Source organism: Myotis myotis, unplaced genomic scaffold (genome assembly GCF_014108235.1).
Source record: "Myotis myotis isolate mMyoMyo1 unplaced genomic scaffold, mMyoMyo1.p scaffold_m19_p_2, whole genome shotgun sequence".
NCBI classification, from domain to species: Eukaryota; Metazoa; Chordata; class Mammalia; order Chiroptera; family Vespertilionidae; genus Myotis; species Myotis myotis.
The window spans coordinates 33398669-33424537 of record NW_023416324.1 but is presented as its reverse complement, the minus strand read 5'-3'; the positions used below and the strand labels follow the sequence as shown (position 1 = coordinate 33424537).

At 41.3% G+C, this 25869-nt stretch overlaps 1 protein-coding gene across 5 annotated transcripts in view; it reads right to left on the bottom strand.

Moving 5' to 3' along the window:
* ELAVL4 (ELAV like RNA binding protein 4) overlaps positions 1–25869 on the bottom strand; it is a 149659-nt gene that overhangs the window by 35935 nt on the left and 87855 nt on the right. For all 5 annotated transcript variants that reach the window (XM_036352990.1, XM_036352991.1, XM_036352989.1 and 2 more), the window contains exon 2: positions 14318–14558. In XM_036352990.1, the coding sequence (XP_036208883.1) occupies positions 14318–14558 (241 nt within the window). The remainder of the gene's footprint in view (positions 1–14317; positions 14559–25869) is intronic.

Sequence of the window (25869 nt, the reverse complement as noted above, 5' to 3'; positions counted from 1 at the left end):
TTCCTTCCCTTCCACCCACAAACTTATCCCTAATGCAGCTCCACACTATCCTCCTGGTTTAGAATGTATAGTCCACAAAATGCTGGGAGAAAAAGCTTCCTTGGGTAATGAATGCTACGTATTAGCTATTAAGGTTTATAATGCACATTAACATAGACTCAGAGAAGGAGTGATAAAAAAAACAAACCCCTTTTTAGGCTGGTTCACTTCAGTCTCCCAAACTCATTTGGTCACAGAATCCCTTTTAAAAACATATTATCTATTACACATCTTTGGGAAAGGCTTTTAGATGGGATTCCCAAATAAACATTATTCTTTGAAACAGGACTGAATATATCTCAAGATTGATTACCCTAAAGTGGGGGAGGGGTCTGGGCCCCAACTCTGAGCTAGGATTCCTGAGATACCAGAGGGGCCAGCAGGAAACAAGGAGACCAAGCCAGAGAATATGTCTAAGGTCTCTTTTCACTGTGATACTCCAAGATTCTGTTCCTCAGAAGACGTCACATAGACATGCTTCTGGGATAATATAGTCACAGGACAGAGATACATAGTGGGGAGGGTGTCAGACATCTGAGGACATATTTACATGTCAGTATAAGTTGCACAAGTTTGGTTCTAGCTCATCTGTGTTAGTAATCAGCATGCAGTGAGCTCAAGGAGTTTCACTAGAAGAATCAAAGACCCAAGGAAAAAACAAACAACATCGTGTGTGGCTGTATGGACCCCCAAGCAAGAGCACACACATTTAGGTCACACATACAGGCACACACATGCACATGAGCTATATAGTTAACTAACTAGGCATATAGCAGTGGAAGGCAGTGTATAGTGTTGCAGATTAAAATAGAGGCTTTGGAGTCAAATAAACATGGATTCAACTTTGCTCTGCCACTTAGAAGCTGTGTGACCTTGAACAAGTTACTTAACCTTTCTGAGCCTGTATCCTCACCTATAAATAAGGCTAATAGTAACTGATCCTTACAGAGCTGCTGTATGAATTATATTACTCTACGTCAAGTGCTGTTCTGGATGTTTTAAATATATTGATGCTAATAATAATCCTATCAATATCCTTATTTTCTAAATAAGAAAATGGAGGCACACAGAGAATAAGAATTTGCCTGTTACATAGCCAGTAAGTGGTGAAGCTGGGATGCAAATGCAGGCAGTCTAGCTCTTAATCACTAGGCTACCCTGCATACCACAGTCCTGGATTAAAGTAGGTCCATGATATTCCCCTGGATGACACAGATACAAATACACAAACACCTACACCTTCTCTTCCTCTCTGGCTTTTAAAATGTGCTGTTTTCATCACTGGTTTACTATTACATGATGCAGTTCAAATGGAAAGTGTGCAGACACCAGTTTCCCAAACACAAGGATCCTATCTGGCTGCTCAAGGAACGCAGGAACGAACCCATCCCTGAGAAATGTGGTTCATTCTGAACAATGACTCACAACCACTATCTTCACAAACAGCCTGCTAATTAAACTTTCTTATGAACTCTGCTAACTAATTTTTCCAATGCATGGAGGAAAAATCATTCATTATAGACCGGAATCCAAAATCTAATATTAACGGCACAAGTAGGATCTGTGGCATTGTAATTTGATCAGCTTGAGCATTAATAACAGTTAGACACTGATGTCTGAGAGAGTTAATCAGCTTTTGCTGATTTGCGCATAGATAACTGAACAAAACATCTGGAAGGCAGGCCGTAAAGCAAAGCTAGCTTATCACAGGGTTGTGAGGGGGGTTAGTATTTGCTTTACCCTCTTAAATCCCCTGCTTACAATGTCCTATCTTCTGGGTGACCACTGTAATATCCTGAATTGGTATAGCACTTAGCGACTTACCAACACATCAGCAGCTCATCTGATGTCACAACACAGTAAGGTGGAAGAAGCCTGTGTTATTATCCCCATTTTATACACAACCATCTGAAGCACAGAATTGTTTGGTCCACTTAAAGTCCCACAGCTACGGCCAGAATGAGAAATTGGTGGATCCTTCCATTTTATCATGTTGCCACTCCTAAATGTGACCTGATTTTAAAAACAATCTCAGAAATCATCCTGAAATTTTCAAATACTGAACCAAAGGCTTTCATTTACAATCTTCCAGAACCACTAAAGCGGCTGTTCGTTATCACTGCAGCTATTTCTGAGGCTTACTGGAATGCATCCTACACAGCCACACTCACGACTCGGGATGAAACAGCAAGAATGCGGGGGACACTCCAGGAATGTTTCTTGTCCCAATTGGCAGCAGCGTGTGGTCAGACAGACATGGGCACACAGGCAGCGTGGCCACTTGCCAGCTGTGTGACCTTGGATCAGTCACTTGAAACTCCAGGGGCCTTAGTTTCCTTACCTCTTGGGATGAAATGAGGTAAACAGATGGCATCTAGCAGTGCTTAATAAATGTGAGTTCTCATTCCACTTCCCTGCTTTCTCATATGCTGTCTCCTAATTCCTACTTGGAATCACATAATGGAGGACTGAATCAGGAAAAGAGATTCCATTTCCCTTTCCTTTCTTTATCCATTTGTTGGCCCAAGGGTAGGACCCTTGGTGGGAGGGGAGTGAGAAGGCTAAAAAGGGCTAATTCCAATGTAACCCTGATATTTGGGGGGCTAGCGAGCTGAATCCATACCAGCAAGCTCAGTGTACATTCTTGGTCACCTATAATTAAGTCACTACCTCCTTCCCGGATACTGGTCTTGCAGAACCTGTTACAGAGGCCATAAAACTGTGAACAGTGCACTGCCCTGGAGGGAGGGTTATTAACGCTGGCACCAGGCCAAGCCATCAGATATGGCGTGGAGACCCCCAACACCTGGGGGCCTTCTTGCAAGGCCCGTGAAAAGGACTGGAAGCATAATCCATATTTGTTGGACAAAGACCTCAGGGAGATATAAAAAGAAGCCCCCTGCATGTTACTTTACTCAGATTTGGAAAGTTATTCCCTGAGTCCACTGGCGTAAATAAAAAGTGTCCCTCTGTTTCTTTTAAAGCATTGCTCGGTTTTCTTTGGTCTTCTGCAACAGGGGAAGGAGTTATGAGACAGAAGGGGGCTCTTATAGGTTGCTTTAATTTACAAGTGCCCTCACAAGTACCACCCTGAGAAGGTAAGGTAAGGATTTATCTTCTTACTGAATATTGAGAGAATGGAAGTCCAAGGGGATAAAGTGACTTAGGCAAAACCACCTGTTAAGTGTGTATCTGAGTGAAGGCTGGGGGATGGGCAGGACTTCATTAAAGTCTGTCTCACTTCTGGTTGGTTCATTGCACTGTGTCTGGTATTTCTGACAAGGAAGCGTTTGGATGGTTATGGGTGTTTCAGGGTGAGGAGCATACTGGGAAGAGAAGAAATGGCTGAGGACGAGTTCCAGTTTCCAAGGTCAGGACTAGGAAGTAAGGGGGACATTCAGTTTTCCTGTGTGTCGTCAGGCTCAGGGTCCTGGGTTGTGGGGAGCCCGCCAGAACTCACTGCAGGAACCTTCGCCAGGAAGATGGAGGCAGCGGACTGAAGTTTCAGTGTGCCCAACCTCGGGGTTTGAGGACTGAAGAGTCTAGGAGCCAGGAACACCTCAGCTCAAGGCGGCAGGCGAGAAAGCCCCTTCAAAACACCTCCTCTGGCCCCTGCTGACACAGGTGTCCATGAAACAGGAACTCCGCCAAGGCAGCTTCTCTGTGTCTGCCTGCTCTGGCCACGAAAATCAAGTCAATCAAACCAACAGGAGTTCAAGCAAGAAAATGAGCAAAGGAAAACAGTATGTATGTGATCTCAGGCTTCACATCTCATCTGTATTACAGCTGGCGACTCTCTCCACAGTTGTGCGTGTGGTGGGAACAGGGGTGGGGCTGGGATCCTGGTTACCGCTTGAGAACGGGCTCAAGTTGTCAGCATCCAGTTTTCCTTAATATAAAGAACACTCAGGCGAGGTGGTCTGTTACTTCTCAGAGAAGTTACCTCACCACATTTAATTTACAAATTTTCCTTCTCGGTCTCCTCTTACCATTCTACACCCATTTCCTAGTTCTGTCTTGCTTTGAAAAGAAAAATCTATGGGTATTTTAGTTTTACCTCTTTTCCATATTATCTTATAAGCCATTGGAAATCCTTTTTGGATCAAATGGCATATAAAAAAGTAAGAAGGCAGAAAGAGAGGGCAGGACAAAAAAGAAGGACAAGGAAAATAAGAAGCCAAGTGCTCTTGACTCAAGGCTTCTTTGGGCTACACTGGCCTCATTTTTAAAGTGAGTACAGATATTGCCTCTCTTGGCTATTGCAATAGGGTCAAAGGAAGTACTAAATCTAAAAGCCTTTGAAAATAAACAGGAAGGAAAAATACCGGAGGTTATTGAGTATACATTTTATGCTCAGACCACCAATAAGATGATTTAATTTGATTCACGATGTTTGTGAGGAGAAGTTTCTTAGCGGCCATAGAAATTAGAGTAATTAACCTAACTGGGCTGTGTCCACTTAATGTGGATGGGGTCTCGCATCTCACCAGATATCCAACTACAAAACAAGGGCCAAGCAGAAAACCAAACGTTTAAGTCAGCGAGAAACTGAAGTGTAGGTGGAAAGTCACTGAGAGAACATGTATCTGACCTCAGTGAGATAGACAATGATTCTCAACTCACAGATGCCATAGGAAGTCTGAATATTGCCCAGCTCCTTCTGTGTTAGGTTAGGTTATCAGGAGACTTGGGTTCAAATCTCTGCCCCACTACTTATTAGCTGTGACCTTAGATAAACACTTAACCTCTCTGAGTTTCGGTTATTTCAGCATAAAGAGAATACCTACCCACAGAGTAGTCCTTACTATTCTATTCACTATCCCTTGCAGATGTCTCTGAAGCTTGGCTCAGCTACTTCCTCTACATGGACCTGTCTCCTACGATCTGCTCTTTACCAAGTTCAAGGCTCACTCCGATCTGACACTTGTTCCAAGAACCCCAGCCCACGGCCATCTTTTTCTCCTTTGAACACGTATAGCTGATGTCTTCATCTTCATTCAGCAGAGGCAGAGTGGTAAGGTAACAGAAAGACCATGGCTTTGCAGTCAGACAGATCTAGCCCCACTGTTCAGCTAACTGATTCTAAGTCTGGCCTTCCTTATCTGTAAAATTGAGATGGTACTACTGATCATACATAACTGATATATAAAGCTTCAGTGAGGTAACATATATAGCTGACACATAGTAGGCATCCCATCAAACCTCCAACTTCGCTGTATTGTTAAGAGCACTTTTGTGCTATCTTTCCAATGAAATATAAGAGCCAGGGTCAGGAAGGGTGAGTTTGGGCCGAGGTGAAAAACAAAACAAAAATGCCCATAAAACAGCAAAGTGGATGTGTAAGTGATATGCATTATGAGCAGGCTCCCTGCCCCATCCAGACCTGCAGGCTGCTGGAGGACCCGTAATTTGTCCTGGCTTCCCTGACTCATAGCCTTTTTAGCAGCAACACGTGGAAACAAACTATGTCTTAACCTCTTGGCTTCCTTACAGACCCAGATACAGAATTTCAGAGAAGAGAAGGAAATAACGTTTGGTCTGAGAAGAACAGACACAAAATAAATACTGTTGGCTGATTGAAAATGTTCTGCAAAGGTAAAAGCCTTATACAAATGTATGGTCTCGATCTGAATTTTATCTTCTCTCCAAACTAGAAAAACCTTCTTCTATCAAAGCTCCATTTGGGGACTGTAGAGTAAGCGAAAAGGCAACTTAAAGATCTTTAGTTCTTGTAAGGAATAGAGACATACAGAGCTCATCAGCTAAAAGCACTAAGAGAGATGGGGGATGGGGGTGGGGGAGCAGATTGAAAAAGGAAATCACCACTACCACACCTCCCAGAAGACAAAAGAAATGTGAATTTCCCATTAACACATTTCAGAAAGGCTTTCTTCCTACCCTGCAGCTGATGAATTACATTGTTGGATAATGTGTGGCAATTTCAGTTTGACATTACCTTCCTGTTTAGTTCCTAGTCTCAATCAACCAGGTCATTTCACAGAGAAGAGGGGAGCGAGCAAGTGAGCATGTGTGGGAGTGTGTGTGTATGTGTTGGGGGAAGGAAGGGAGGCTGGTGAACAGGGAATTGGGCTTACGAACCAAACCGTCAGCTAAAGTACAGAAATAGAAAAGCCTTAAAATACCCAGGCCTGATTCACATCCTAGGTAAAAATCCTTTGAGACATCTCTTCTGGTTATCTGAGTTTGGAAGCAGGACAGAATCGTCTGATTTGAAAGGGAGGATGAAGAGGACTATAGCTAGGGGGCAAAAGGAAACCATACCTGACTATTGCTATCCTTGGGGGTGGGGTGGGGGAATTGTGTCAACAGAAGCAGAATGTATCTGTATAAACTCTAAACTTCATAGCTTTACTCAATTTCCAACCTGTCCTAATTAGAAAGGATTGGGCGTCGATGATTGCCTTTGATGGGTGTGTAAGAGACACAATGATTATGGTTTGCTGTTTGCACTTAACCTTCTGACATTTTCCAAATTTCCCTTAATAAGGCAGACTTCTGTTCCTCCATTTTGTAACCCCAGTCGGCCGCCAAATCCTCTCCACACTTACAAATTTTTCATTCACCCTCAACAATATATCTCCCCAAGTCAACAAATTGAAATTATTTTGCTCTTCTTTGTGAAATACATATAAGATAACTGGAGAGAGGTGATAGATAAAATGACAAATGCAAACATGCCTGATTTTCCTCTGAATTTGGGAGACACATTGCACTGTACCAAGCATATTTGTGAAATCAGCAGCAAAATGTACTGATAAATGCTACTATTTCCTCTAGCCTTCCTATCACTAATGAATATCCCTCTGATGTGCATGAGTCTGTTTCTGTTTTGTTTTGTTCTGTTCATTTGCTTTGTTTTTTAGATGCCACATGTAAGTGAAATCATGTGGTATTTGTCTTTCTTTGTGTGACTTATTTCACTTAGCATAATATTCTCCAAGTCAATCTACGCTGTCGCAAATGGTAAGATTTCATTCTCTTTATGGCTGAGTAATACTCCATTGTATATATGTACCGCAGCTTTTTTATCCATTAATCTATCAGCGGAGTCTTAAATGAGGACAGGTTGCTTCCATAGCTCGGCTATTGTAAATAATGCTGGAATGAACATAGGGGTGGCATGTATTTTTTCTGAATTAGTTGTTTTCATTTTCTTCATATATATACCCGGAAGTGGAAGGGTCATATGGTAGTTCCATTTTTAATTTTTTTGGGAAACTCCATTCTATTTTCCATAGTGGCTGTACCAATCTGCATCCTAGCAAAGTGCACAGGGGTTCCCCTTCTCCACATCCTCACCAGCACTTATTACTTGTCTTTTTTTATAATGTCCATTTTGACAGGTGTGAGGTGGTATCTCATTGTGGTTTTGATTTGCATTTCCCTAATGATCAGTGATGTTGAACATCTTTTCATGTGTCTGTTGGCCATCTATCTATATGTCTTCTTTGGGAAAATGTCTATTTGAGGTCCCCTGCCCATTTTGCAAATTGGTTTTAAAAATATTGAGTTGTATGAATTCCTTACATATTTTAGATATCAACTCCTTATTGAATATATTGTTTGCACCAATATAATTATTTAAATGAGCTACTCTTTTTAAAGCATTTAATACAGTGCACTCAGAACACCCATAAGGCACACAACAACATATGAAAACTGTTGTATGTTGTCATTTTTCTTTTTTTTTCTTTTTTAAATACATTTTATTGATTTTTTACAGAGAGGAAGGGAGAGAGATAGAGAGTTAGAAACATCGATGAGAGAGAAACATCGATCAGCTGCCTCCTGCATATCTCCTACTGGGGATATGCCCGCAACCCAGGTACATGCCCTTGACCGGAATCGAACCTGGGACCTTTCAGTCCGCAGGCCGACGCTCTATCCACTGAGCCAAACGGTTTCGGCTCATTTTTCTTTTTCTTTGCTATGTGCTGTAAGAAATTATGCCAATAAACTCACCTGAGGGCTGAATGAACATTTCAGGAGTGAATTCAAAGCACTTAATGTATTTCAGGATTTTTCAGAGCCTTTTATTGTTTATAACGTTATCTCAGAAATAAACTCAATCAAATTCCCATAATGTCCCTATTTAACAGTGAATGAGGTAACATAAAGTGATCCACAACCCTCACTCTCCTGTCCCTCTTCAGCCCGAGAGACTGTATTCCATGTGCCTCTTGGCCTCATTTCTGTAACGGATCTCCCCTCCCCCCACATGCTGTTGTCCATGTCCCACATCTCATCTACTGAGAGGGACACACGGAATTATTAGCACTTTCCAAAAAAGAACGGAAGTTACCCAGTGTCACTGACTCAAAACTGACTTGGTTCCTTTTAATTAGAGATGGGATTCCCGATACAAAGGCAGTGACTATGTATTCACCTGGCTGTCCATAGCAGTGAAGTGTCTTTTTTTGGGGGCCTTAGTCCGCCTTTTCCACTGAGTGAGAACATTAACAAAGACAAAGATCTGTTATAAAGGAAGAAATGAGGAGATGGATTAGAGGTGGGGTTTAGGAAATGTTATCTTTGCTGGTTGGGCTGCAACTTCGGACCAACTTAATTTGGGGGTATGCTTAACTTCCCCTGGCGATGCTGCTTCCTGTTAGACTGCTGCTTCCAAAGACCTGTCCTGGCTTCACTTCCTTTGTCCAAATCACAGGAGAATAGAAAGGCTGCTGTTCTTAGGCTGGAATTTTAGCAAATTCCTTTGCTTTTCCCCTCTACCTAAATCTGAATCATATCTTTCAAAGCTTCTCCAATAGCTCCAGCTAACACAGACCTCACCCTTTCTCAACCTTCCACAGCCCCGATAGTCTGCTTCATATTCCAGCCACTACATATATTCAGTTTTGTAATCAGTAATGTTCAGTTTCATCCACCCTGCCCTCAAAACTCCCTTCAGAACTCTCACTTGCCTGAAATGGATAGAAAACTACTCTTAAAAACTATACTTCATGGGTACAAGAAGAGTGACATTAAGTAAAAATAGAATTCTTTTTTTTATCTCTGTGATGCAAATAAATACAAACTCTGATGAGCAGATCAAAACCGTTTGTTACTGTATACTAATTTATATCTGGGGATTTTTCTGTTACTTTTTCTCCTTTCTCTCTTGGTTTTGGAGCAGGGTGATAACAAGATAGACAATTATCAAAATGCAATTCAGCATTCCAGCTCTGCTGGCTTTGAGACATACTCTGAGCCACCTAACTCTATCCTGGCTAAGCCATACGTTTCCTCCCCTAAAACACTGATCATCTAGGAACCTGGATTCAGTAACGCAATCTTAAAGCTTGAAGAAACAGAGAGAGAGAGACAACCAAATAAAAAATAAGACACAAATTCAATTCTCTCCAGTCCAAGGGAATAGTATAACTCCACCGAGGGTTTTGGTGTTCTTCGCCTGAGTTTCTAGGTTGCACTAGTCCTTGCTGACCACAGTCCACCTCCCTTTCTCTCCAGCAGCAGAGGCTGCAGGTGGATGAAGGGGAAAAAGAAAGGACACGGCTTCCAGGGTTATCACACGTCCATGGCTACACACAAAAGCAACTTGGGACATACGTTTTCTCTCCCCGGTATCTAGATTATCTTGATAAGTGTCCTTTCCCAATTGGAAAAAGAAGAAAATGTAGTATCTCTAAGAAGATAAATAACAGAGATGTCCAAAAGCACTGTAAAGAAATCTTAAACCTGGCACTTTCAGTAAATTTGCCTTTACTCTGAAGGCTGATGTGTGTTCTCAGAGGAAGATAAATATTATTATCTTTGCCTCCCGTTATACACAAGAGTCTTACTTTAAAAAAAAAGTACTTAAAGCCACAGTGCATACTAGGTAGACTCTCCAGAGGATGGCCAGCAACCACTACTCAGAGGAACCCAATACTTCATCGGGTTATGGGATGAGCATTAGCCAGAGATCTTCACTTAGCATAGGCAGGGGCACCCTGCACATGCTTCCAGATAAGATCATGCTTTTGGAAACTGGGGGTGACTCCCAGTTCCACCATCTGCTAATAACTAGGATGCCTAGTTCCGTTACTTACCCCTCACTAAGGTTCAGTATCCTCATCTAAGGAAATGGAGGTTGTTCTCAGTGTTAAATGAAATAAGGTATGTCCAGGGCTTAGTAATTACCTGGACTAGAGTAAGTACCTGATGAATGAAAGCAATTATGTCCTCAGTACCACAACACTTAAGTCCATGCCCAGACTTCCCTTCTGTGTTCTCAAATGGAAAAAAAACATTGACAATCACAGCAAGGAGTAAATCCAGCCTTCTCTCTCTCTCTCTCTCCTTTCTCAATATCTATTCTTTCTTTCTATCTATCTATCTAATATCTATCTATCTATCATCTATCTATCTATCTATCTATCTATCTATCTATCTATCTATCTATCATCTACCTATCTTAGAACCTTCTAAGGGGGAATCTATAATAGTCTCTTAGAGAGTGGTTTGGGCTTGAAACACTTAATCTTAAATTCTTACCTCTTTGCCACCTCCCATCCCCCAATCCTCTCACTGGATATTTAGAACTCCTTATAAACTTCACAGGATCGAGATGCATTGAGATCTGTAGGAGGTGTTGAAGGAAAAGGGGGACTGGGATGTTAAAAATCAGGGCAACAAAAATACCTATGATGTCATTTATCCTGACTTCTGAACCAACAGCAGCAGCCTTTTTATTCACCTGCTATGGTCCCTCACCTCTCCCAGCCTGTGTTGTCACTCACCCCCAAATGTAGGCTCAGAGGGTCTTCTATTAGAGCAATTCCCACTCCTTCTCCATCTCTCCACAGCCCCATCTCTCCCTCCTCCTCTGACTTTGAGCATAGCCAATTAAACCTGAACAACGGGTGGATGGAGGAAATATGCTGCATCTATGGAATGGTACAGCAGGGACCAATTTCACTGTTAATTTAAAATGCTAGAATTAATTAGGTAGTGTAAATGAAGAATTTAATAAGCACTCTTTACAACCACAAGTTCTACTTTTATTAAACACTGCTACCAAATGAGGGCAAATATCTCCAGTCTCTCTATGTCTCCTTGCCTCATTCCCATAAGTTCTCTGCAAATAAAATTATCTTTTTTTGGCCTGCATTAAAAAAATGCATAATGATAAATTTATGCCTGAATTGTATTTCTTCTTTCAACCCATAAGCTTCTTCCTTAAGCTCAGATGCTATTGTATGTCTCTGCTTGTGCTGGGGAGGGTGCTAAACAAACCAAAGTTGACAATTTTGGTTTTGTATACCAAATTAAAGGCTGTCTTGGAAGCTGTCACTCCTATTCAAATACACTCGGTGAACTACCAAATTAGCATTCCTTCAGTAAAGGAATCTGCTTGTTTAAGTATGCGTCTTTAGAAAACAAGGAAAAACACCATGAATCAGTACTTCACAAAAACCTCACTACAGTCTAAGGGAACTCTTTTGAAAGGTGATTAATAATATTCACTAATATAGCTGGCAGAGTCCCTATTTAGAAGGCAAAGCTACACCAAAAATACATTTTCTATATAAGAGTGGGAGGAAGAATCATATGGTTAACTGGTTTGAATTTGGTTTGAATTATCATCCTATTATATAAAAATTGTTCTGGAATCTAAACATTGGCTTTCAGAGAGCACAGGCAATTCTGTTAAAAAATGGATGATCCAGTGCTCTGGGGCAAGATCATCAAAGCCCTGGCCCTATTTGGAGACCATGATAAAATCTGTTCTATGCTGGGGTCCAACCCCAGCGGGTCCAGGGGTCCCCAAAGGTGTGGACGGAGTTGGCGAAGAAGGAATGACACGGAGATAGCGTTCAGTTGATCAGCAGCCTAGCCAGGATCTCCAGCCAAGTTCTGGTCTGGATCTCCAGCGAAGTTCTGGTCTGGATCTCCAGCGAAGTTCTGGTTACGATCTCCAGCCAGGTTCTGTCCAGGTTCTCCAGCCAGGTTCAGTCACCAAGTTCTAGTCAGGTTCTCTTGCCATGTTCTATAGTCAGGTTCAGTCCATGATCTTTTGCCATGTTCTCTCGCTAGGTTCTGTCTCTAGGTTCTGTTGCCAGTTTCTGTCCAGGATCTTTTGCCATGTTCTCTCTCTAGGTTCTGTTGCCAGTTTCTGTCCAGGATCTTTTGCCATGTTCTCTCCAGCGAAGTTCTTCTGTCTCCAGGTTCTGTGTAGGTTCTGTCTTCTAAGTTCTGTCTTCTAAGTTCTGTGTCCTGTTGTCTTGTTACATCTGTATTTATACCAGTTGATTCCAATCCTATCAATCTCTATTCCAAAGGTTAGGGCGTTTCTTATCTCCATTCCAGGGAGTAAAGATTATGTAGCTTAAGCATGATTGTTCGTAGTTAAAGTGATTAATTACCCGCCTGGCACTTAGTTAAGGGGTTTTATTCCCTCCCTAACTTCAGGGGAAAATCCCTACCTGGGGAAACAACCTTTCTCAAAGAGGTGACCTTGGTTAAAACACATAGTGCCAAGAAGGTGAGCAAACATATTAAGAACGGTATGCCATATATGCCAGGTCCCTTGAAACAGCAAGGATGGACCGGCTCCCGGCAGTTCTAGCCACTCCCTTGAAATATACTAACTGTATCTGTAATAAGAACATCTCCCCTTACTGAGAGACTGCTCTGCAATACATGGTGCTAGGTAGCATACATTTGTTCTCTCATTTAATCCTCACAATAAACCTGTTGCGGTAACTATTATTTCCCAATTTTACAGATGAGAAAATTATGTTTGAAGGGTTATGTGACATATTTTTTACAGTTATTTTAGTTTTGTGGTTTTGAAAAGTACCTAATTTATTTGGGGGACAGATTTACACGGGAATTAGAAAATTAAAGAGTATATATCCTATATAATAAAAGGCTAATATGCAAACCAACTTAACAGGGGAACGACCAGTCACTATGATGCACACTGACCACCAGGGGGCAGATGCTCAATGCAGGAGCTGCCCCCTGGTAGTCAGTGTGCTCCCACAGGGGAGTGCCACTCAGCCAAAAGCCAGACTCACAGCTGGCAAGCGCAGCGGTGGTGGCAAGAGCCTCTCCTGCTTCCATGGCCACGCAAAGGATGTCTGACTGATGGCTTAGGCCTGTTCCTCTGGGGAGCAGGCATAAGCCATCAGTCGGACATCCCCCAAGGGCTCCTGGACTGTGAGAGGGCGGGCTGAGCCCCCCACCCCCGACTGCACGAATTTCGTGCACCGGGCCTCTAGTATGTATGTGTATGTGTGTGTGTGTGTGTGTGTGTGTGTGTGTGTATATCTCTACATGCACACATATACATTGGGTTCTCTGATTTAAGATCAAGATGATGTAGCTTCCTATTATAATGAGAGTGTTTCCTTTTTCTTATATAGGCTAGTTGCTTAACACTTAAACTATCCAGAGAAAGGGAAATAAGTCAACACTCAAAAAAGACAAATGCTTAAAGGTGAGTGTGAATGATTTTAGGAGTGGAGTACCCAGAGAACAGCTACCTCACTGCTGTCATGTAGCCCAGTATTTTTCTAAGAAATTTTTTTCATTTCAAATAAGATTGTGGGGAAATTCCCCAATAATTAGTGTCATTAGGTCCTCAATGAATGCTTGTGGGAAAAAAATCAGAACCTAAAAACCGTAAGTACTGAAGTTGTATAAGGTATTGTTTCACTTTCAAGTAAAAAGTCTCTGACTTCTTAAAGAGTATCTCCAAAACAAACAAATAAAATAAAATACCTCAAATGCGGATCTTCATGGAGCATCTCCCTCCTACTGCAGAGTAATCTGCTATCCTTAGGGCTTATTTCTCCCCAGGGACATGGGCAGTTGTGGCCTCCTTCCACAAGTCCACCTAACACTGTCTAACACACAGAAGAATATCGGACACACACAAACCAAATGTTTGAGGGGAAAGGGATAAGTAGATAGAAACTAGCATGGAGTATACGGAGGGCAGAGAGCAGAACAGAGAACTAAAGAACAAAGGGAAAAGGTGGCTGATTAAGTATTATTTCACAGATAGTAAAGCTGAGGAAGCTCCAAATTCTTCATCTTCTTCTCAGTCCTACCAATCCTCAGTGTGGTTTTCTATAGTGCACACACGTATGAGTTTATGACTGTGTGCCCACACCATCCTTGAATGCAGGATCCACACTGCAGACACTCAGACGCATCACCATGCATGTGCATTTCTGCTAAGGTCTGCACATCTAATGGAACATCACAGCTGCAGATTCCAAGCCTAGAATGTTGAGGAAGAACATACCTGTAATTTTGTCTCTCACGAGTTTGCAGGATTCTATTTCACCAATGCTCCCAAAGAGACTCCTGAATTCCTCTTGGGTCATATTCTGGGGTAAATAGTTGACTATGAGGTTGGTTTTGCTGTCATCTGTGGCTGCCCCTGTCTGCATGGGAGAAGGACAGTTTCTATTGTTGCTGGAGGGTCCATTGCTTGTATTGGATGTCGGGCCATTTGACACCTGAGGCTCCATGGTGCTAATTATCTAAACAAAAATAAAAATAACAAAAACAAGCCTTTTGAAATCTCAAAGATATAACTAAAGTATTTTTCAAGATTTAATTTAAATTTTTGAAAAGAAAAAGAGAACAAGATAGAACAAGATGGAGCAAAAGAGAATGGGTTGTGAACATAGCCAATTTAGAAGCATGTTTTAAACTAAAATGTTAAACTCCCCTTGCTATTTTTAGGCCAGCCCATAGATTTTGAACACAGACTAGCATGCAGTGGGAACTCTCCCATTATTTTGTTAATGAAAAGCTAATTCCTGTTTTCATTACACAATCACTCTCAGAAATGTATACTTAAGCCACACCAAATTATAATTAAAATGTAAAGTAATAATCATGATTAAAATTATAGTTCCATTAAAGCTGAAAAAGCTAAATATAGAGGGCTACACTCATAAGATCAAATACAGTACCTGTTTATTAACTATCTCCTAATGTGAAATGACATCAAATTAAGTAGAGCTGTTTCGTATAGGAAGGGTTTAGATTTTCACTGATGCTTAATCACTGATCAAACTTCAGATTTCATGAGCGCATACCGGGGAGCTACAAAGTCTATCTACTGATATTTCAACCTAGCCGCTTTGTCACTATTTCTCCTGGACCTCTATTAAAATAAAACACCAGGAAGGAAAAGCTCTCTCTAGGTTTCCACCTGAGGTCCAACACATCCCGAGGTTGTCCTTCCGCACATGACTCAAAAAGAACTTTCTCTGGATTTAAATAGTTAATTCTACAAAGATTTCCACAAATGTCTCTACCTTCAAGGAATTTACTGTTTACAGAGGACACAGACAGGCAAGAGGATTGCAGAAGGACAATAGACATGTAGTGGAGGGGTAATTAACCCTGCTAATAGGACAGCGGGGTTCAGAGGAAAGTATTAAGAAGACACTAGGATGAGGTTTTTGTGGAAAATGGGTTTAAGCTCATGGAGCTAGGTGATGAAGATGCCCCATATCATATGATAAACATGGAGAATCACAACATTTCAGAGCTGGAAGACATTGAAGGGAATAAAATCTAGTTCAGAACACTCAAGTTTGAGATGGATTCCAGCAACTTCTTTGTCATCACGAGAAAGTGGGGCAGAGTCTGGGCCTGCACCCAATTTTCCTGGCCTCAAATGCAGCCCATCAGTCCCACTTTTCCATTCTGTCCTACAACCATCTCTTACTCATCCTTCATGATAGGGCTTCCGTCTCCTCTGAAATTGATCAACTCCTTGGAAATAGAATCATGCCCTGCCATTCACTGGCTGTGTGATCTTGGGGAAGAAACTTACATTGTAGGAGACTTAGATTCTCTCATTTGAAAAAATGGGAACAATGCCACCTGTCTCACTAGGTGGTAAGAAGGATCTGGTAACACAGTGTGTATAAAGCGCCCAAATAGTAGTGGGAACATAACCACAATCATTGATACTAATTAAAGTCACTCTTCCAGTCATGTGGTGTGACTTCTCTCACTGTCTCCTCACAAGAAAGCAATGAGGCATGTTCTAATATTCTCTACATTTTATAGATGAGAAAACCATGGCTTAGCAGAGATCTGATAACTAGCAGCTACCGTTATTATTACCATTTGGCTGCTCAGAGAATTTGGGGGAATAGGAATTCTAATATAATATACATGTCGTAAAGTATTTAAATCTTGAGGATGCAACTCAAAGAATGTTTACAAGGTAAACACAACTCACACCTGACCGACCACCTTCCAGAGAGCATGACTAGCGTCACAGGAGCCTTTTTTGGCCTCCTGCCCACATCACTCACACCTCCCACCCCAACGTAGCCATTTCTAATCCACATATTTATTTTTATCTGGTTTTGAACTTAAGCACATGGAGTCACACAATACATACTCTTTTATTTCTTTCCACACATTATGTCTGGGTATCATCCATGTGTCAAATGTAGTGGCAGGTTGTTCTCCACTGCTGTAGAGAATTCCATTGTGTAAAAATATCACTTTTTATTATTATTTTATCTCTGATGGGAATGTTCCTGGGAGTCTATTTTTTGGTCTTAGGGTATATGTATGTTCAGGTAAAGTAGATACTTGTCGGCAGTTTTTCGAAGTGGTTGTACCGATCACATTCCTGCCAGTGGAATATGAAAGTTCTAGCAGCTGCACTTCCTCGGCAGCATTTAGAGACTGCTTTTTGTTTTTATTTTGTTTTTCACTTATTTTCTCATCTGAAGTACAGTGGTTGAGTAAAAAGGAGTGAGTCTTTAGTTGCACAGCTGACTTAAAATTCTAGTCCTATCACTTATTAGCTGTATGAGATCGGGCCGGTAGCCTCAATACCCCAACCCTCTGCTTCCTCGTTGTAAGTTGGAATAAAGCCTATTGTGCAGGGCTATCTTCAGGGTGACAGATCACATATTTATTGATTAAGTGCCTAGACAAACTCCCTGGAGGCATCATAACTATTATTCTGCATCATGCCCTATGTAGGTGAGGTTACTATAGTGGTTTCCTCTTCTAATGATCACAAATGGAAAATGAAACAATAACAAATAAGAGAAGAGGAGTCAGGGAAATTAGGCAGATTGAGGATGGTGGGGAGCTTCTAAGATTCTTTAACATCATGTAAGTAACTTTTTAAAAAATATATAATTTTATTGATTTCAGAGAGAAGGGAGAGAGAGAGAGAGAGAGAGAGAGAGAGAGAGAGAGAGAGAAACATCAATGATGATAGAGAATCATTGGTTGGCTGCCTCCTACACACCCCATACTGAGGATAGAGCCCACAACCCAGGCATGTGCCCTGACCGGGAATCGAACCTTGACCTCCTGGTTCATAGATTGATGTTCAACCACTGAGCCACGCCAGCTGTGCCATGTAAGTAACTTGAATCACATCACAAGAACTTTATTCTTGGCTTCAGGTCAACTATGAGATTCTGGAAGGCTGGTCCAGACAGCAAGTGGAAAGCAAAGAGTCCCTAAAAAGAATCCTAAGTCAGGCACTCCTCAGCAGTGATAGAAACTGCACCCAAAAGCCTATTCAGCTGCTCTGCCCTTGAGGCAGGGTTCCAGGAAAAATGAGAAAGCTGTGCCCAGGGGAGGGGGCCATGCTAATGGAGATGATGTTGCAGAGCATCATCTCAGCTCCTTGCTGGGAGGCAGGTGTCTGCTCGCCAAGCCGTCCGGCCTCCTGGGTCTGTGCAGTGCCTCCATTTGCTGTGTAGTCTCACTGCTTCAGTGAGTCAGGTGTCCAGGCAACAAACACATGGAGCACTGCCAACTCGATAAAGAATTTGAAAAACAGAGTATATCCAATTTAGAAGGCTTGGCTAGCAGAATCACAGAGCTGCCCAACTATGGAATTTTTATTTCATGGCAAAAAAGGCCAGTTCCATCATCTATAGAGCACCTTTTCTGCTCTCCACCTTCCTCAGGTTAACCCTTCTTATAGGTCTCCCAGACACCTACACAATAGCCTGTGCTTTTGTGGCATCTTTTGGGGGTCTTAAAATGGAATATGAAGAGTAATATCAGCCATACCTAAGCACGCTGAGACTCTGTGGGACTCAGACTGTTAAAGGTCACCTGACAGCTGGGTTCATCTTTTGTTCACTGGATGCTCACCTCACAGACACATGTGGGTGAAAGCCAGCCACTTGCCCGTGTGAACATCTCACAGGTCTGGGAAGTATCAAGTCTGCAGCAAAGTAATTTCAGTTCCTCAATCAGCTTTCTGATCTGCTTACATCCGATGTGGATTTCCTAATGTATGCTGACTCATGGAGCTGAGCCCCATCTGTAGATCAGACAATCCTAACTGGGCTCAAACCTCCAAAAAAGAGCCATGAGACACAATGTTCTGCATTGAGCTACTAGACAGTAGGCCAAGTCATCCTTGTCTGATGGAGATGGAGCTCGCTTTGCTCTGCACTCACTGCACAGTCATCATTCTGTGTATTTGGAAAGAACTGATGGAAGTACTCACATGCACACACAGACTTTTCCCAATAAAAACATACAGTTCTGAAGTTGGGAAACATCTGCAAATGCACTGTTATACCTCATGTCATAAGATCCTTCACTGGTCTTAATGATGCAGCCCAGGATGCAAAACAGGCTTACAAAAGGAATCAGAAATGTAAAATGTCAGAATTACATCTGACACATAAGTCAACCATGAGGATTTGAAACCATTACTTGGAAAATAAGAGAAGTTACCAAGATATAAAGATAACAAACCCAACGATATGAAATGACAACATTTTAGCTTTACATGATTGATCTTAGAGAGAGAGGACACCTGTAATCTCTACCTGGGAAACAGACCAGAGAGATACATATGTGATAGTGGGAAGGATAGCCTCCAATCAGCACAGAGGCTGGCTCTGCAAAATCAGAACACTTGCTTCCCCAGCCTATGGCCTTTGATATTCTAACAGCACCATTCTCATTGCGAATAAATATATCAGTTATTCAAGTGTGCAAATGTATTTTAATAAAACATTCTGTGTGGGTCTCACAGCCAACTTTGCAGCTGACCAGATTCCAAACCCTTGACTTGCCCTCCTTCCCTCTTCTGAATGGCAATTAAGAAGCAGAATTAGAGTCAGCATCCAGGATAGAGCACTGAGGAGGTTCAGTTGACTTCAGACTCTAATGGTTGTACAAAGCATTGCATTAAATCTTTTATGTTCCCGTGATATATTTTAAGAAACATTATACAGGCAGAAAATTTCAAGGATAAACTATTAGAGCAGTGCACAATAACGTAGGCACTCAAATCCTGTCATTGTAAATGTCAATGGTTTGAATGACTAATTACTCACACTCAACGCATTAACCTCATCCCTCCCACCACTCTTTTTTGCAAAATATACAAAAGCAAGAGAGAAGCCTCAGACTTGCAGCTGCTGGATCACCACTCAGGGCTGCTTGTCTCTTTGGAGGGGAGGTAAGAAACAGAGGCTGGGCCAGCCTCTTTCTCAGGGTGCTCCTGAATAAAAAACCAACCCTCCCTGCCCTTCATGACATCCCACTCACCACAATCTTGGGTCCATCCCAATGGTCCTAATTTCCTACTCAATCACATCTCTCGCTATTATTCACTCAAGGTATCTGTTACACCACTTTCTGAACATGCCAGGTCATATGCACATAAAGAGAAGTTTATTTCCACTATGGCTAGATCTGGGTATGTTAGATAAACAGAGATAGAGCCCCAGTGTGCGAGGCACTGTGAGGATATAGAGATAACAAAGACAAGGAGCTGGCCCTCCCTGAGTTTACATTGTGGATGCATGACAGACATCAGAGAACATTAGGGGCCACAGGGCCCAGCTCCATAATTTTAATGATGAGAAAACTGAGGACAAAAAAGGATAAATGGCTTGTTAGAGACAGAGATGGAGTTGAGCCCAGGTCTACAGACTACCTTACTTGAGTACTCTTGTGACAATGCAAACATGGATGAGGGCTTATTTCTTTTTTTTTTAGGGAGGAGGTGAGGGGTGGCCATATCACAGAAATGCATTTGAACAGAAGTGTGGAAACATGTCTACCTCTGTACTTTTCTGACTATAACACTTTATAGTTCACAAAGAATGATGACCTGAACTCTGAGCTCCATGTCCAGAGACCGAATCTGTTTTGTTCATTACAGTACCTTCTGCATGTAAAACAAGGCCTAGTAATTAGTAGGTTATGGATAAAGGACTATTGAATGAATGAAAGTCCTTGCATGCCCTAGAGTACACTAGATCCCTCAAACAACCCTGTGAAATACTACAAGCTAATAAGGTATTAATCACTAACAAAAGAAGACAGAACAATTATTGAGCATCTAACCCCACTTCCCCACCTTCCACTCACCTACCCTCACCCTACTCCTTGTACAAGGTGGGCGAGAATGGTCAGTTGAGCATGCTGGAAGCATTTAGTCCATTCCAAAATCCTCAAACTGTGTTGAGTACTAAAGTACTAAAAACATATGGAAAGCCCCTTTCAACATTTCTTCCATCAGCTCATGAATCTCTTACATGTCCCTTCATCTCCAGTCTCCACAAGGCTTTTATTTACTCAAGTTTGGGGAAGGTCGGCTAGAGTTACAACTGAGTACAGAGTCATTGTCCTGGGCCCCAGAAAGCCACCTCACAAGTGCTACCATAGGACCCTCACCAAGCCTGTCAGCCATACAATATCCTGCCCCTGCTCCAATATTCTCCATAACAATGGCAGTCTGACGATAAACTGTATAGTCTTGCATTTACGTATCTTAACATAGTTCACACTTTCAGGATTCACTTCACGAGGCAAATAAGAGGTTACAGGTTTACATGACAGGAACCTGCTCTACTGTAGAACTCACTCCTGACATTCATCATCTAAGAGCCCAGGGCAGGGACCTTGACATGGTGCTCTTGTCAGCCCTCGACTTCTGTTATTTTGGTGGAGAGGTGGTTTCTATGCTTAATTCAGGCAAAGGAACAACAACAAAAAAGAATCTGAAAGGTCACAGGAATACGATGTTTCTTTTCCAAATACTGTCCCCTCTACTTTGAGCGCCATGTAAATGAGAAAGATGCTAAAGGAATGTACTGATTGCAAACATGCCTCAGGTGTGGACATTTGAGACACACACACACACACACACACACACACACACACACACGTATTTTATTAAGTATTGTAATGCATATTTAAAAGTGTTTTCTTTTACCATGAGGAAGAACTTTTCAAAAGTTATGTATGGAGGCTAACCCTTATGTAATAGAACGAGTGCTCCCAAGAGCATGAAGAATAATGTTTACCAAGGGCAGTCACTAAATCAAACCACTAAAGAAATTGATTTAAATTATTCATGGGAACAAAAATAAAAGTCCCAATTCTCTTTGTAGGCCTTTCCCACTTAACCCTTACACAATTCTGACACTCAGTACGGTAGACTCTGGTGGAGCGGCCCAGACTACTGCATCTCCTGTACCTTTCAGAAGCCTGAAAAACAAACCCCCAAAGTTAGACTTTTACACAGCAGGCTCTGTGTTCCTGAAGACAGATCTTATTTTTAGCGATAATTCCTCACTTTTCTTCTTGCTTCTTGAAAGATACTAAAAATGACCTTACAACTCCCCAATTTCACTTTTCTTTAAAGTTTTGTTCATCAGCTCATTAGTCCATACTCTCTCCTCCTTCTTTTCAAGAGGCTTTAATTTGCGTGAGCCCCTTCAGGTTAGTATTTTTTTTCTAAATGCAACGTCTTCCTGGTTATGATTCAACTGGGAAGGAGACACTGTTATTAATAGGATCCAAAAGGAGGGGCTGAGATTGCTGATCTGATCACACCAGGAAAAGGGAACATGGAAATATAAACTCTCCTCCAACCAAATTATAGATGATGACTCACAGAGACCCCTGGACCCGGGGAATGTGGCTGCAGACTGCACTCATGCCCCCCCAAAACCATTTGTACCAAGTTTCTGTAGATTCTGCTGAAAGGTAACTAGAAAACGGAAAAAAAAAAAAATTTAATTCCAACTGGGGAAACATGCTGACAGCTTAATAATACCTTTGGGCAGATGCACAAATAACCTGAAAGACCTATTTACTCTAGGAGGTTATGTGGTAATAAATTCTCAGCATACCCTTAAAACAAGTGTATTAGGTTCAACACAAGTGTATTCAATGCTATTATAGACCAAGGTATTATTTTAGGAGTTGAGGAAACAAAGATAATTTGGTTCCTGCCCTGGAGGGTTCAAGTTGGGAGGATGGGAGAGGTGGGCAGGTAAACAAATAATCAATTAAAATCCATTGTATACACCCCTTCCTTTTAAGCAACCTGCTCCAGAGTTTCTCTAATGACTCTCCCTCCTCACCAAAAAAGCACATAAATGAAATACACACAGGCTAGTCCTACTCCAGCCTGACACGGAAATGACAGCTCTGTTCCCAGTCTAAATGCCCACGTCCTAAACAAGTGACTGTAACATGAGGTAAGCTGGAGGTACTGCTCCTTTGAAATAGCATCTTCTTCATTGGAGATGGACACCAGGCGCTGAAAGTGCTCTCAGCAGTGGTAGCCAGGGCTTTTACAAAATCAGCAGCCGCTGGGAAGAACAAGAGGCATTCATACTTAAAATAGTAGGGCCAGCCTGGATATGAAACGCATAATCAAAATTTAATTTCTCTTAGGCACTGGTCTCAAATTTACAGAAAACCAAGTTTTTAATCTTCTTCCCCAAACACACACACACATTTCTCTTCCAGAATAAATACTGGCCTCCTTTATATTTTACAGTTTCTTTAGAGCTTCGGTTTGGGCCTAAAATGATTTCCTGGTGTGCCCAGTCTGGGGCGGTCCTGGTAAAACCTCTGGGTGTTTGTTTTTCACAGACTTTTACAGGAAACTCTCCCGAGCTTAGGGATGGCTTGATTACTGGTTCAATGCAAAGATGAGGCAACCTTTCCTTCACCGCCCCACTCCCCATTCAATCCTCTTTTCCAAAATGGCCACCAAATAAGTACAATTTCAAATTCCAATAAGCTTTCTTTATTAAAGGCATATTTGAAAAAAGACAAATGTTTTCATTTTAATATAAATACAATTTCGTGGGCAAGCTCTCAGGTTAACTGCAAAAATATTAACTTGCACACAAAAACAATCACATCCTACCTTTTAGCCACCCAAACTCTGAATGTTTAATGTGGGCAAAATAATCAAAATGCCTAAATATAAGTTATCAGTACCTGTTGAAATAGGAACTAGCTGTGATGGCAAATATATTATCCTCATCTTCCATACAAAGAACATTAATGAATTATTTGTAAAACTGTCCACGGACTGATTAAGTTGGATTTGTCTTCTGATTTAATGCATAAACAACAGCCAATGGCAAAATTCATGTAAACATAAATATTGTATATTTATAAAATGCTTGGCTAGTGGTTCAGAGTGTGAGCAAACTCACTGAAATTCAATTGTAAAAAGCAATGTGTTATTCCGTACATCTTTATCATGATCTAAAGATTCGGGTCATGTCTCCGAACTTGAGTTTTATGCACATTCATTAAATTTTTCAGAAATCTACATAACACAACTTTTATTTTGAAAATTAACACTCATTTTCTTAACAGAGCTGGGGAGGAGAGCAGAGGGGAATAGAGGGAGTTAGTATCTAAAAAAATCTTCACACAGCAACCTTGCCTTTTTTGAGAGGCATTGTGAGCCTACTGCCCTCCCAATTGTGCAATTCAAGGGAGAGCCTCTTTGGGGGCATTCTGCCGCTAAGATGCTGAGTGAAATAAAAGTTTTCAGCACCTCAATGTATGTATAAACGGGCATGCTAAATTCAACCCACGGACAGTCCCTTAGTATATCTGCATGTTCATTAGTGAAAAGATCCCGGACATTGTTCTGACAGGGTAGCTTTAAATGTGAAAACGGCTTTATTGCACTTGAAAATCTATTTTTAATTTCATCCTTCACTGACTTCCCTGGTATATGGATTAGAAAAAAGGACTTTTTTGACCCGATAGGAGAACTTTATCCCTCAAATTATCTCAGAGAGGTAGTTGGGCTACCACTCTCCTGGACACCCTGTGGGAGGGCAGATGGGTACGAGTAGAACCGAATCAGTGTTGGTGAGAATGCAGACCTGAGATGGCAGAACTGTCTTTGAATTATCTGTGGACCACATGTTTACAGAGAATGTAGAAATTCAGGGGTTGCAACTATCAAGTTTTAAGGTGCAATGAAAGAATCTCTCTCATTGTTATTGGTGAAGTATGTACTGACACAAACTTTCTGAACGTTATGTTCATATTTCTGGACCCAGTGATCCATGCTTAAGCTCAGAAAAGAATCCAAAATCCTGTAGACCCAAAGTATGCACAATAAGATATATTAAGAAAACTGTACCTATGGGGGTTAATGGGGGGGGGGAATGATGACACATTTGTAATTCCTTAACTAATAAAGAATTTAAAGATTAAAAAAAAAGAAATACTAAAAAAAAGAAAACTGTATCTAGAAGAGTAAACAAACAAACAAACAAACAATCTAAGGGCCCAACAAGGGGAATGACTAAGTAAGTTATTGTATACTTTTTATGATACAGTATTCTGCAACTGTTAAAATTATGTTTATAGTAGCTTTTAATAACATAAGAAAATGTGTATGATGAATGTAGAAGAAAGGTGAAAAATTGATTATCTCAATTACATAAATATGCACAGAGTGGAAAGGAAAAATAAAATGCTAACAATAAATGGTAGCATTATAGATGATAATTCTATCAATTACTTGTCTCCATCGACATTTTCCAATTTTTTGTGTATTTGTTTTACAATGAAAATACAGCCCTTTTGTAATCTGGAAGGAAGTTCTTTTTTAGAAAGAAAGAAAATAAATCCTTCAAACCAGTTTGGGGGCCACGGTGTTAAAAATGACTCCATCTCCTTCCAAGAGTCTTCCTGCAGGATCTCTCTTTGGCCACACTGTTTGTTCCCACACCAGAGGAAACACAGGAGCCCAAATGAATGAAAATCACATTTCCTGAAACAGCCTCTGGTCTGGTCTCCCCTTCACCTAACTCACTGTGCAAGGTTACAATCTGAGTTGGCCTTATCGCCTGGCAGCAACCTTCACGAGGGCAGCAAGGAGAGAAGATGATTTATAAGAAAACCATTCTCTGGATCAGGGAGTGAAAAGTACTGATCCGTTCTAAAAGCTCCCGCTGACAAACTCTGATATTATGAACATTCTGCACTTGGACAATAGCTCCCACTTTTCTTAATTACATGGTTTGAGCAGGAGCCTGCTTTCAGGATCTACCCAATCGCATAACAGCCATTTATTTTCCCAACTGCAGCTGCCAAAATTTCCTTGATCTCTGTTCTGTGCTCCATCTTCAAGGACATCTTGTGAATGTATGACGCTGTCAAGCAGCATTCCATGCCGTGCTTTTAAGCTTCTCTCTCTTTCCTGCATATGGAGATCCTCCTAATACACATTTATTAAAAACCTCATGAATAAGAAGCAAATACCAAAGTATCGTTATATCTGGTCTGCTTTGAGGCAAATACTTTATTATGACAATGAGCCACTAATATTCTCTGTCCTTCGTGTGATGGGTTTGCTTTTGTTTTAGGGACTCTGCATCCTGTGATTCACTGCGTCTCCTCTCGGTTAATTGCGCTAGGAAAATGATGCCGGATCTGTAGCTCTGTGTGTGTGAAGAAAGAGCAAAGGACTTCACTGCAAACTTTTGATGTTTGGTGTTTTTTTTTAAACACAAGCTTTACCTTTAGATTTAGCTT